A 14776-nucleotide genomic window follows, 5' to 3' on the forward strand; every position below is an offset into this window, starting at 1 on the left:
GTCTCCATATAAATGGCTCATGTTGATGTTCAAAAGTCTCCATACAAATGGCTCATGCTGATGTTCAAAAGTCTCCATACAAATGGCTCATGTTGATGTTCAAAAGTCTCCATATAAATGGCTCATGTTGATGTTCAAAAGTCTCCATACAAATGGTTCAGGTTGATGTTCAAAAGTCTCCATACAAATGGCTCATGCTGATGTTCAAAGTCTCCATACAAATGGCTCATGCTGATGTTCAAAAGTCTCCATACAAATGGCTCATGTTGATGTTCAAAAGTCTCCATATAAATGGCTCATGTTGATGTTCAAAAGTCTCCATACAAATGGCTCATGCTGATGTTCAAAAGTCTCCATATAAATGGCTCATGCTGATGTTCAAAAGTCTCCATACAAATGGCTCATGCTGATGTTCAAAGTCTCCATACAAATGGCTCATGCTGATGTTCAAAAGTCTCCATACAAATGGCTCATGCTGATGTTCAAAAGTCTCCATATAAATGGCTCATGCTGATGTTCAAAAGTCTCCATACAAATGGCTCATGCTGATGTTCAAAGTCTCCATACAAATGGCTCATGCTGATGTTCAAAAGTCTCCATACAAATGGCTCATGCTGATGTTCAAAAGTCTCCATACAAATGGCTCATGCTGATGTTCAAAAGTCTACATACAAATGGCTCATGTTGATGTTCAAAAGTCTCCATATAAATGGCTCATGCTGATGTTCAAAAGTCTCCATATAAATGGCTCATGTTGATGTTCAAAAGTCTCCATACAAATGGCTCATGTTGATGTTCAAAAGTCTCCATATAAATGGCTCATGCTGATGTTCAAAAGTCTCCATACAAATGGCTCATGTTGATGTTCAAGTCTCTAAAGCTCTGTTAGCTCCACAATATTGTTATTGTGTACGTCTGGCAACACGTGTACACGTGACCTAGAACCCGGTGCATGCTGGTGCCAGGTCTGGACGTGGTGTCAAACAGTTGAGCTCCTACACATGGACGCGCCAAAAGTCTCGTGGGACCACAGGGATGGCGTTAATGGCTACCACTCACCCTGACACAGTAATATGTTTTGTAAGGAGTTGCTACTAAATGTGACTATTTTCAGGTAGATGGGGGGCGGAGTGGAGAGAAAAGCGTGTAGGTTGGAGAAATATGGAATCGTTAACACGAATGGACTTTGACCTTTGCCTTAAAAAAATGATCAAAATATGACATTGGCGCAATACTATCAAGCAGATTTGACGTACTGAAAATCTTGCTGCTATCTTAGAAACCAACGTAAGAGATAAACTGACCGCTTTACAAGTCTGGGTCTTTACAATTAACTATTTTCTGTGAAGTTTTTTTTTTTTTTTTTTCGTTTCATAACTGTATTTGTGTGTGTGTTTTTAACGCATGCCTATGTATTTCTATGATTTATTTTAGATGACATTCGTTAATACATATATAAATTTAGAAACTAAATAACTTTCGCGATTCCTCAACGTGTTGTGTTTTATTTAATTAGTATTGTATTGTTGAGATGGGGTAGGAGATAGCTGTAGAAACATGACAGTTTGACTTTAAAAAAAAAATAGTTGTTAGGACCTTACATATTTTTTTTTTCGTAAAAATATTGAATTTTCCACCAACTTAACACCAAACACTCATCAGCCTCCTCGTTTCTGTAATGTAAAAGGAGAATAACGATGCAGAAGTACCGTATATATTTATTTAGAAAAAAAATAATTAAACAATTCCTACATTGAAAGTTACTTCATACATGAAGACGCTCGGTGAACGAAAATGATTGCATCAATCTTAGAGAGGATCCAGCAATAAGCGCAGATCTGAATAAACTCTTATATAGTAGAAAATTGTTCTTTATGATTGTGATAATAGTGAATACAGTTCTTGAAAGAAACTACATTTAAATGCGTTGAGGTAGCTGATGCTTCCCTAATAAGACTATTCCATTTGTGGTTTTTATGCTACCTATTATCCTATCAACAAGGTGATGGCCAAGAAATGAAGCAAACAACTGTAGATTTATATTGTATGTAACTCACTAATGCCAACTATGAAGTAAAAAAAAAACAACTGTTACTCAAATCACACTAAAACTGATTTGTTTGCTAGATCAACAGAATACAAAATGATTTGCATCATTCTTGTAATGGCGACTCAGCATTCTAGGACATGATTGACAATACTAATTTTGTCAAATATTTACAATTACAAAAATGTGATTTTCATTTCAGTAGTCGCTTGGGGCCAGCGGTGAACTGCTCCTGTGGCCCTTGATTCACCCCCCCCCCCACATAAGTAACGTTGGAAGACGATTGTGTCCAAGGAACCTCTTGAATTCTTACTAAGCGCCTCCAAATAACTCTGTTATGGAACACCCTGCACACTGGTTCTTTAAGCACACTTGTTATACATTAGTAGTGCAGTAAAAACAACACAACGTCCCCGCTGTGATCATATGGTAAGTATCTTCATATTGTCGGCTTTGTTTTCTATCTTCTCTCCTCTCTACAGGCATTCAGGAGCAGTGAATCTTTCAGGCCAGCTATTCCAGCCATCACCTGGTAGGTGAGAGGCATCAGATGCCACGGGCAGAGAGAGTGACATGATTTACGCTAATTGGTGTGCAGCCTGTATCTCCGTACATTCCCTTATCGGGGTACCCCCGTGTTACACGGGACCGCAAGGAGATAACCCCTTGGCGTTTACACCTTATTGATGTTGATGCGACGGACCAGGGGAGCGTTATTGAGATGTATGCCGAGCTGGTGTTTGATTGGACATGAGGATTTACTGAGACTGGCACAATATAGGTATAAACTAAACACGCTTGATACAGCAAGGAAACTGAAGCCAATTTTTTTTCCAACACGCAGGTAAAATAAATCAGAGTAAGATTCGCTGATTAAAGGTTCATATGATAAATGTTCAACATCAGTGAAACGTCAAAGAGAGATTTTTAAAAAAAAGTGTGGGGGCGGTAAATGTCTCAAATCTAAAGCAAAGGAATAACAATTAGTTGAAGAAAAAAATATCAAGAAACTTTCTCATATGGTTTGTAGGAAATTGTAGGTCACACCTCAGCAAACCTGGAAATTTCATTACTAACAGAAACTAATTATTCACTTTTAAAGCATTTGTTAGTTACAAGAAATTTAATTTTTATTGTTTTTTTTTTATTTATCTTCTTTGGATCTACCAATTCTACAAAAGTTCTGCTGGCATATGAATATCTAAATCTATTTATTTAGTCAACCGAAGTAAGACTCATTCCGTGTTGAGATAAAACAGGTATGACTTAAGAAAGAGAAACCATTTCCTAAACCAGGAGACAACTCCAACAAAAAGGAGGTAGGTCATATAGAGATGTCGGTATTTAAAACATTTTGGCTCTAAACTGCAAACTCTTACATTCATTAAATTGTTTTTATGTCATGCGCATCTCGTCTTTTCAAAATTATATGATTATTCCAATTTCTCTTTTCAAAGTGACAAAAAATAAAACCAATGCAAGCTTGTTGCTGGATGATTTCCAATAGATGTGAACTGGGTCCAGCCAGTTTCCTAGTGCCACTGGGTAAAAGGGAGACAACAAAGATGTTCAGTGCACACACACTTGCTATCAGTTCTATCAGTCCGTAACAGGGATACATTCGACTTTCGATTTCCCTTCTATCACCTGAAAGCATCTCAGACTTTTCGGATACACGCCACTACCAGCCCCCCCCCCCCACCCCTGTGTAATCTCTATAAACTCAGGGGGGGGAAGGACTATTTCTGGAGGCCGATAGATGCCCTAGCATCATGTTACAGAACAGAATAGCAGGCTCAAAGTGCATCGCGATGAGCTGAGGCGTTAACATTTAGCTTCGTGCTGTTGACGTGGCTTCAATAATGCTATCCAGGATTACACAGGGAAGGTATATATTAGTAAATACGTGTCTGGCTCAGATCTCAGCCCAGATACACTTGAGTTCTACTTTCTGTTTGGTTGGCTTGTTTTAATCTTCTCTTCTAACAGGCTGACATAACTCAACCTTTACTTTGATCAGAATGAGTTGTCTTTTCTTGGGATACCAAAATACATTATGTGGTAGTATCTACAATGAAACGTAGTCTAAATAAAGTATGGGTCTCCTCTTCATTAGCTCGAAGGAAAAAAAAATGATCATCTTTGCCTCTTATAAGTAGCAGCGAGAATGTATATTGTGGCATTTCAATAATACATTAATGTTGCGTGACGGTCAGTGAAAAGATCTATGTAAAAGGACTGAGTTGTTAACAAAGCATTCAAAGTAAATTGAAAAAAAACGAGAAATAGAATGGCTCATATATTGTCACGGGCGCGCGGTGGCTGAGTGGCCAGGGCTCTTAGCTCGGTGAACACAGGAATTTTGAATTTCGGGATTTTTTGGGGCGATCTTGAGACCAATCAAGTCTAACAGGTACCTAATTTAGTTGGAGAAAGCAAAGAGATTGGTCGTTCTGCTGGCGACATGACACCCCCGTTAACCGTCGGGCATAAAAACATATGACCTATACATCAACTGCAAAACCAAAGTAGCTCAAGATGAAGCAGGGTGCAGTGCTTTGACTTTGTTCTTGTTTTTAAAGCCATGTATTGTGTTATCTATAGATGAAGTACACACTTGTATCAATCTGAATTTTGTTTTCAATGAAACATCATGGTCGCTGATTTTACCATTTCAACACCGTTTGCATCAAAACATTATAGTTCATTTTTTAATCTGAAATTATAATGTGTAGATACTAGTAGGCCTATATGTGGCAAGAGTAACTATTATAGGCGTGTGCTAAATGATAGTGAAGTAATATTCTATACAGATGTGTGTATATATGAGTAGGCCCTAAGTATCGTGTTTATCGTGTTGTTGGCGAATGGAACGGACTCAGTAACGAAGCAAAGAACTCGTAGGCCTCGGTGTTATGTGTGTGTGTGTGGGGGGGGGGTTCTATAGTGACGGTGGGAAGAGGTTAGCGATGCAACATAGGTGGCATTGTTGTCAATTGATCCTAATTAAGAGAGACGACTCCAGAACGTGAGACTGAAAGGTTGTGTTATTGTTCGATTTTTTGTTTAAAAATATCTAAAGTCTATGTTTTGTATTGTTCACAAGGAAGTTATTCAACTGAATTCAAGTTTCATTAGTTCACGATATAATGCGCCTACAGCGGTTTAGTTGTCTACCAGCAGTGTGGTGCTATACGTCAACAACCGGCAACAACACCCGGTTTCAGAATATGTTCATGCCCTTCCCTTTCCTCAGTTAAGTGACAAACTGAGTCATCCAGGACGTATCAGTACATGTCCACAGGTCTCTGTGTCCGAGACAGCATATAATCGACAAAGCGATGGCTGCCTAATTAGAAGGCCTGTAAAGACCGAGATTACCGGTAGTATGTATGTGTGTGTGTGTATATGTATAATGTGTGTGACTAATCAATTTACACTGTTTTGACTGACTGACTGACTTGTGAGTAACGTTTACACTTGGTCGGACGGAAACCCAAACATGCATCACGTGCCCAGAGTTCCCTATGACGTAGCTATCAATCAGGCGCCCTGAGTCGGCCTGCACGCCAAGGCTCCCCGAAAGTACAGGAGCGAAGGGAACTGCCACGGGTGTCTATTTACCTAGGCGCATTGTTTGTTTACGTTTCAAGGCAATACAGCACCCATTCTTTCCTGTGGCGCTGCTGGGGAAGCAAATTAGAGGTGTCATAGTGTGCAGGAAAGAAGGGGGAAAGGGGAGAGGAATGAATCCAAATAAGCCAATACATTGTTTCATTAACAAATGTTAGTTTGTTTTAAAGGAGCATTCAGTTATCTAAGGCAACATATTCAGTCTTTTGACTTGTCAAGCATGATGGTATGCTATGAAATACCCTTAACAAAGTTTTTTTAAAGTCACCAAACAGAAATAGCGTGTATCAATCCAAATGTTTTGTTTTTAAAAGCCATTACACACAAACACACAGCCCTCAACATACATACTCAAGACATGATAAAAATCAGGATTGAAGCACAACTTGTTGAGAAGAGTATCGCCAACAGAGAGAAACAAAAAAAAAATATTCTTGTTAACTCTTATTTCTAGCGAATGTTTCCCAAACTCATCAAAGCATCGAAACATTAGATGTTTAGGTCTATGTGAAGCCAAGGCTATGTATATGTACATGCTCACTTGGCGGCCACAGCAATCTGTCGATCTACGGTATTCTAACGCGAACATAACTTGAAGTCTTGTGTACACTTCCAAAACACCATCATTCAATTTTTGTTTTAAATCCTTGATATGCACTGGGCTTAAAGTGCTCACACAAATGGGAACTCGTTTTAGAAGCTCTTGACTTCATTCTTGCTGCTGTTGTTTCATGTTTTATGTTTTTTTTTTTTTTTGTTGTTGTTGTTTTTTGTGGTTGTTGTTTTTTATACAATAGAAATAAAAAATGCAGTTGATAATGATAGACTTCTCCTGAAGTTGGCATGATGATCTGGAAACGTATCTTGGCTTGCATTCTCTCACTAAAGTACAGTCGTATAGCTACACTGGTGGCAAGCAGTTGCAATTTTTGTTTTTTAAATGAGAACTATTATAAAAACAAAGAAATGGCAGCAAGAAAAAAAAAAGAGTAATTGAAGCCCAATATGCTAGAGCATATATTTCAAGATAAAACCTTGTTCACATCAAAGCATTACTTTCTCCAGCGTGAGGACTAGGACGAAATCAAATAGAACGGCTAGCTTGACTTCACACACGTTTAGGTCTTGGTGAGGGCATATTTTTACAAACCTTGTAGCAACTCAGTTTGTCGGTCTGTCCGATAAAAAGTGTGTACATGTTATTTCTCCCACACCATATCTCAGATCAAGCTGAAATTTTGCACAATTATTTCTTTTACTTGACAACACAAGAATCATTTTTAAAAAATTTAGTTAATTAACTATCGGTAATTAATGATTTTGTTTGGTATCTCGAACAAGGGAAAGATACTGTAGGGCCTGCTTGACTGATGTGGTGGTGAAGTTAAATAAGAGTCCCTTAAACTATGTAAAAAGAAAGCTTTAAAGTTTGAAACTAGAAATAGATAACTATATAATCTTCAACATTCATATGCATCTCACAAGCTCGGTGGTTAGTATGTTGGCACAAGGAGGCATAATAGGCTTGAGCCCTCGAGGTCGAAATCAGGTCGTTCCAACTTTTGAAAAACTATAAATGAATTTAAAAATAGATCACGGCAACATTCACTCCGACATCTCCTTCTCCCCCACCCCCTTTCCATCCCATTTCCAACTGGCAATTGGTGATAGGATTATAGCGTAGTGAGAAACCTAAAAGCATGAAATATCAAAAACAATTGTAAAAATATTTCTAATCGCACAGATTTATTATTGTTAGTCTAGATCTATTACAAATTTAAATACATGACTGATCCAAAGTAATTGATACAAATACGCATAATGTAAGCTTTAGTTCTTTTTTTCAAAGTATTTTTATATTTTTATTGTTAGAAATAATGTTATTTAACTATATCTATATATTTTAGTCTTGCGATTATGTGGTAAAATAGGTGGAGCACAGCTACGAATGCCAAGTTTTATAAAACACTGCATTCCTCCTTAATCTTCGGACACAAAAACAAGACTTTTATTTTGTATCGCTTGCAAGTCACTTAAAACTTACATGGTACTAAAAACCCGGAAAGACCCAGATCTATGTTTAAGTACCGGGTATACAAACATTATCAACTGCGCAAACATAAAAACAAAAAAATCAGAGACTTGGAGACTTCCAAAAAGAAAACAAACTAGTTTGAGGACGTTTGTTGTTCCGTCCAAAAGTTGCGTAGCCTTACATCAACAGGAACAGTAAATCAAGTTCCACGACTGGTCTCCGTTGGAGGGCATTCGACAAGGATTCTCGGCCCAGTTCACTTTTGGAGCGAAGTCAAGTGTAGAGCTCAATGAGACGAGCAGACAAGAAAAGTCAAAAGAAAGAAAAACCAACTGGCATGTACGAGTTCGAGAAGCACTTAGGAATTATGGGAAACAGGACCACAAAAAGTGAAACAGGACGAGTTCGTTTCAATTTCTTAAAGGAAGGAAAAGATGGCTTCTTGCTATTTCCAATTTTATAGTCAGGGAGAAGAATGAATGGAGGATACCCCATGGATATAAACTTTAACATTTCTTTGTATAAGTAAATAAAAAGAAATTACGATCCTCCCCCCCCCCTTCCCAGGGATAATGTAACAGATTGTATCCAAATCTCTGTCCCTCTTCGAATGTTAACAAGCATTTCGTGTGATGCGAGCCGGGGGCAAGAGATATTCAGAAATGTAAGATCATATCGAGGAGAAACTATGTGCCGCATTTCTTGACCCAACTTTACAAGTAGGCAGGAGAGCTTCTTGAGATGACCCGCCATAACATAGAGTAAACTTTGTTGTTTTGGTGTGTTGTTGTTGTTTTTTTGTTTTGTTTATCTTTTATATTTTCACAATAAAATGAAAAATTGTCATAGGACTCCATGTTGTGTTACGTAATTTAAAGCTTACATATATTTTCCTAGTGGGGCGGGTGTTGTATAAGTAAGTCTGGAACATACTGTGTGTGTGTGTACATGTAGCGTGGTAAGTGGAGCTCTAAATAAGTATTGAAAAGAGAAATTGAGTAGCATTTAATTTTTTTACTTTTTCAGCCTGAATATATTGACAGGTCAAAGAAAGTACATTTTGTAGACATTGATCCACTCTTTCAGCGTTTGAAAAACATTCTTTATCCAATATCCTACTATGACAATTAATGTGTAGAGTTTTACGACACAAATGAAGAAAAACGATGTCAAAGTTGACTATGGCGACAGATACTATAATAAATGTCAATGATTTATAAGACATAGAATTGCAAGAATACATATACTCTGACTCACACAATTTCTGGTGCACACACACACACAATCTAGTCTCTTTTTTGTATCTCTTTTATTGACACTAAATAGAAACAACCACCGAGAGAGACAGAGAGAGAGAGAGAGAGAGTGTGAGCCTCCAGTGGCGGTGAGTAGGCATGTGTCCTGGGGGGTGCCGGAGTGCACCGAGATGTTGAAGACTCATATGGTGCACAGACATTGGGCTCCGTGGAAAGGGAGATGAGAGTCAAGTATTGTTGAGATGTTTATTTAAGTGCCACGGGATATGCTGTCGATTTCACGTCTCTTTAAAGTCGCAAGGAACACCCAGTCCTCATCGACTCTCAATGTCACGCAGTTTGATTAGATCTCGCTCTCTGGTGGTCTCGCGGGGACTAGTCAGCTGCGCGTGAAACGAGATACTGTCAGCTCATCGAGAAGTTTAGATCATTTCTCTTCAAACATTACTTTCAAAGTTCAAACAACCAGAAACACTCACTTTTGGTTTTCAAAACATTCCTTCTATTTTTCCTATGGAAAGCAATATTTTTGTACAACCAGAGGCGCAGGCATGGGGAAGCGGAAAACTGCCACCTGCGCTATTCAATGAGTAACTACCATGATAAGACATTAAAATAGTCTAGTTTTCCAAAGGGAGAAACGGAACTGAAAGTAACAACAGTTTAGGGTTAAGTGCGATGCTATTAGAATGAACTAATAACTTGAATGTAATTTTAGAGAACCTGTCTTACTCAGCCTCGGTCTTGAACAAGGGGAGACTCAAATACAACTTTCCCAATCACATTCGACATCTGTCCGTAATAAAGCCAAATGAAATGTTTGAAAGATGATGTTCTAATTGAAGGAACATTTCCGGCCCACTATAAAGCATATCTCATCATTACTGTCAGAGATGAGTATCACAAAGCGATGAAGAGTGCCTGGCGTCTGGTTTCACGTACGAGAACTGAGTTTACCGGGGGGGGGGGGTGGGGGTGGAGAGAAGGAGTAGAAGAGGGAGTGCTCCAGGCGACCAGGTTTTGTTTTAAGGCTAGAGCACGTGGTATCGTTTGCCTAACCGCTCAAGGTGTAGGCCCAGGATTGGCCCTAAGACGGATGACTGATGAGAAAGTGTTTGAAAAATGCACACCATACAGTAGGTTGGATGGTATCACTGCAGTTAGATTATAAATGTCTCACTATGGAATTAACTAACAATATATACAATAGAATCTTTTGAACCTTTTTTTTTTGTATTACATAAAAGTTATAAAAAACAAACATGTAAAGTATGCTGTAGTTCTCCTTTAGTCTCATTCACGTTAGTGCTGTTTGTCTGTTGCTAACACGAGGAGCAGGTTTGTGTTGATAGTACCACAATACAATCTTAACATAACCCGTTAAACAAAAGGTTTTCGAAGTAGTGCGAGTGGATTTGGGATAGGAGGTGAATTCTGAACCTTTGCTTACCTACGCCTATGTATTTAAGCCACTTTTAAGCGTTAGAATCATCATACATTTCTTGGAGCGTCAGAGTCTCTTTGGAAGAGGAAATCCTAAAGTCCAGCCCGAGACTAAGTTTGAGCGCGATGTATTTCTTGAAGTATAAAGACAAAATGTCATTTCCAAGTGAATCTCTCATCTGTCTCAGAGTTAGTTGGTTTTAAAAGGTTAGCTACTCCAGGGCGGGGAGAGGGCCAGACGGACCATGGGTTGACAGACAATCGCTGTTACAAACATGTCAAGCTAGGATGTTCCATCCTAAGTTCTGGAATGTGGACAGTGTGGTCAGCGGGGAGAATGCACATTGGTTTTCACTGTCAAAACAAGGTGTTGAATTCAAATGAACTGTCCAAACCGCACACACACACACATAGAGTTTTTCCCCCTAGACTTTCTTCTCTGTCTTGTCTCGAGTCGCCTGCCCTTTCTTTGTCTTTTCATGCTTCTACAAGTGAAATGAGTCCTACTGATCGGAACAAGGTTTATTAGACTGACACATTGTGTTATAAAGAGTGACAAAAATGTGCTGCAATACATGTCACTGCACTGCGACTTTTTGAACGAGACAGAAATAGCTCCAAAGGGCAGGGAGGGGGTGGAGTGTTTATTTTCTGCTCGAGAAGAAAGAAGGATGCCGGGAACTTCTCCAGTACTTAAGAAAAGAGTTTAATAAAAAAAAATCTATTCCATCCTGTACCCAGCCAATTAAATTAAGTCTAAATAAATGGTGGCGGACTGTCAGAAGGGAAAGTTTGTTGGTATGCATTCAGATTAAACAAGCAAACTGGAAGAAAGAGGGGGGTGGAGGCAGTCTGTATCTGATAGTTGAATGAAAAGCTCTCAGGACACAACAGAAATGTCTGTGAAGTCTTGCATCCAGACAGAGCGGACCGGGAGCAGCAGGAGCTAATAAAACACTTTGCTATCTTTTCATTTCAACATTATCAACACAAGCCTTGAGCTTTTAACTTAGGCCTAAATATCACGGTGGTAGGCTTGAAAACGTAATGATAAACTCTAACAGAAGAAAGTTACGTCAATAAGCCAAACTTTTCACAGATATGCCTTGACTCCAGACATAAAAATGGACTATAAAAGATACGTGTTGACTCCAGAAAAGCGTGGGTACTGTAGAGACAAGTGTACGCCTATGTTGTCTTCCCATGAACACTGACGACTAGTGTAAAAAGAAAATGTCGCGATGCCAATCTTTATGAAAGCAAACATTTTACACACGCTTTTTTTTTTTTTATTAAGTTGAAACACGTTTTAGATCCATGTCCGGGAGAGTTACAAACAATGAACTGAGTGTGTTGAGATACAGAGAGAGAGTGAAACAAGGAGGCAGGAATCCAACTTATCATTGACAAATAATAAATACTTTCTTTCTTTCTTTGCCCTAACACACAAGCCACAAGTATATGTTATTCTTTGGCAATGCTTTCATAAACAATTCTACGGGATTCCAGTCTCTTGAACTAAGTACACAATTCTTTTTAATATTATATTAATTTATATATGGATGGAATCTTGTCTATTTCATTACTTTAAGCGCCTGTCTAGCCGGTAAATCTTGAAAATAAATGGTCTAAATCCAGACCAGAGCCCGGGTCTCGAGTTGAAAGTGACTGGCTGTCACACAGAGAAACGGGTGAAATCTTCCACAACTCACAAGATGGAGGCAAAGGCCAAGCCCAGGCCGTCACCGAGCGAAGCATAAGATTTTTGTTTCAATTTACATTCCTTCCATTGGAAGACAGTTATAGGCGTGTCTTTGGACATCGCGGTTTTTTTTTCTCTCTCTTTCTCTCTTTCCCTCTCCTTCTCTCACTCTCTCTTTGTCTCTCTCTCTCATTCTCTTTCTTTCTCTCTCTCTCTCTCCTCTTATTACAGCCTATTTGTTGTTAAAGTTGAACATTCCTGACATCATTAAGATTATTATTACCGTTGTCAGTTATTTCGCCGTCGTAGTTTGTCCAACTTACCTCAGCGTAGGCTCACCAGTTTCCTGTCTGTTTTGAAAGGTGAGACTTTGTTTGGAAGTTGAATGATGTCAATCAAGAATTAGACACGCTGGAGGAAACCTGCCGGGATAAGAGGGAACCGCGACCCTCAGGCGATCCTACATAATACTTTGTCTATCCAGGGCCAGCGCGTAGCTAGGGTGGGAGCAAGGGGGGTCCCGATTCGAAAATCCGCCGACCCCTCACTTGAGGGGGCCCCCAAATGAATGTCCTAGGTATTTTAATACTAAATATTAAATATTACGCCGCTGCCATGTAACGGAGTCGAAAATACAAGACAGCATTGATCTAGATGATGTTACAGATATGAATTGAGATCACGTGTGCATTATCTCGCCAATAAACAACCGTATTATTCATTAAAAGAATCTTAGTAATTATTTTGTGTTAATTTTACTTATATACTGTACCAATGGGAATTTAGATATATAAATTTAGTAAGTACATTATCTCATGTCATGATGTCGAATGTCAAAATATGCAAAGGAATCCAAGGTATAGCGCAAGACAACAGAGATATATGAGGGGGGGGGGGGGGCGGGGGAGGAGAAAAGTCAACTAAATTTGAAACATTTTATGTTTTGTGAATGTAGCCTGCATACTTGTGTGATACTCAGTCGAACTACCGTGAATAACAACACACACACAAACTACAACACTGATGCTCACTTTGTAAACAAAAAAAAACAAAAAAACAGTCTGGCGCCAGGAGGTCCGGACCGTCGTTGATCCCCCAACCAGATACGCCGCTGGATTAATGCACTGCTAGGGTTATAACTTGAACAGAAAAAAATATTTTTAGCGGGCTCAGCAGAAAAAAAATAAGCTGCTATAGGTTTTTTGCGCTGTCTGACCGTCTGTCTGTCAGGTTTAGATATCCAATAAAAACAACAAAAAAAAGCGGTATAAGAAAATCCGAGTTCAGCCTGGCCTGTAGCATGCTATGTAATTAGATGAATGGCTAGTAGTTAGTCGATGAAAAGCAAACGAATTGGTTTGTAAAAATAAATGAGCAAACTGTGGCGTTGTTTGTTTCATAAACATACAGCATTTCAATAAAATATAAATAATATTCAACTAGCACTAATAGCTTCTAATATGTACTGGTACACTCTCAATACGTGAAATAATGAAATGATTTTTTTTTTTATCCAAAAATTAATTTTAAACACTTAAAACCTCTCAAATATGTCTTCATGAGTACAATGGCTACTAGATCTACACATGGTCTACTGAAATCATACACTTTTTTAAAAACCAATTATTTTATTGTTTGTACATTTTTAACAGTTTAAGCCTAAGTTTGTAGTGCAATATAGTTTGTTATGTGTAGGTATGCAATGTGTGGGTATGTAATGGTGGGTATGTAATGTGTTGGTATGTAATATGTGGATATTCTGGGTATTACCCGCTGGGCCGCCTTTTTACACAAATTTCTTTGATAGTCTTATTTTGACTTGATTGCCATTACATGAGGATCGTGTTGCTTTATTTGTTGCTTGTTAGGGGTGTCATAGGTTCTGGAGGCAGGAGTGTGTGGATGTGTACAGAATATGTGGATATCTAAAACTGAACACTTACGATCTTAGAAACTGGAACCCTTTGAGACAAACGAGAATGTTGCCAAATCCGTCCACCTTCAGCAATGTCCCGCAGTAGGTGTCAAACCAGAGACCTCTGGAAAGAACACAACAAAAACCAAAATGTTGTTACACATGATCTCTGTGCAGTCTTAGAGGATCGCTTTAAATACATTCACTTTAGACAACACCAGAGGCTAACAAGGACCACACGCTGGCATTTGGGTGGACTTACTTGCTTGGAGGCTGCGATGAATGAGAAGGGATGTCAAACAGGAGTTTCGTCCCAGACGTAATTCATTCTCGCTACAATAACTGATAAAGCGACCCGTTCGTGTAGTTTGCACTACCTGTACAGTGTAGCTACTAAAGACCTCAAAGTCTGTTCTGTATTATGTTGTATCAATTCAGATGCACTTTATACATCACAGGCCAAAAACAGAAGCAACTTACGGATTGCTGTCTTGTCAGTGGATGGACCAAAGGTTTGGACCTCGCTGCCTATTGAGCTCAGACAAACCAAGTGTTTCACTACATTCAAGAAAATCATTAAAGACTTCACTGTTCAAAAATGGTTTCGATTAATTGTCATTTTATCTTTTTTTTTTTTTTTTGTTATTTTCTTATAGCACTTCGAGCCTACGAGCCTACAGTGTTTGTTAACAGCATCTTTAGAAACAGTAAAAATCAGCCAAAACAAAACAAAAAATTATAAAAA

At 38.7% G+C, this 14776-nt stretch overlaps 1 protein-coding gene across 5 annotated transcripts in view; it reads right to left on the minus strand.

Moving 5' to 3' along the window:
• Positions 1–14776, minus strand: part of LOC106073328 (cytosolic purine 5'-nucleotidase-like) — an 87636-nt gene that overhangs the window by 52863 nt on the left and 19997 nt on the right. For all 5 annotated transcript variants that reach the window (XM_056026794.1, XM_056026789.1, XM_056026801.1 and 2 more), the window contains exon 5: positions 14060–14155. In XM_056026794.1, the coding sequence (XP_055882769.1) occupies positions 14060–14155 (96 nt within the window). The remainder of the gene's footprint in view (positions 1–14059; positions 14156–14776) is intronic.

This window comes from Biomphalaria glabrata, chromosome 1 (assembly GCF_947242115.1).
Source record: "Biomphalaria glabrata chromosome 1, xgBioGlab47.1, whole genome shotgun sequence".
Lineage (NCBI taxonomy): Eukaryota > Metazoa > Mollusca > Gastropoda > Planorbidae > Biomphalaria > Biomphalaria glabrata.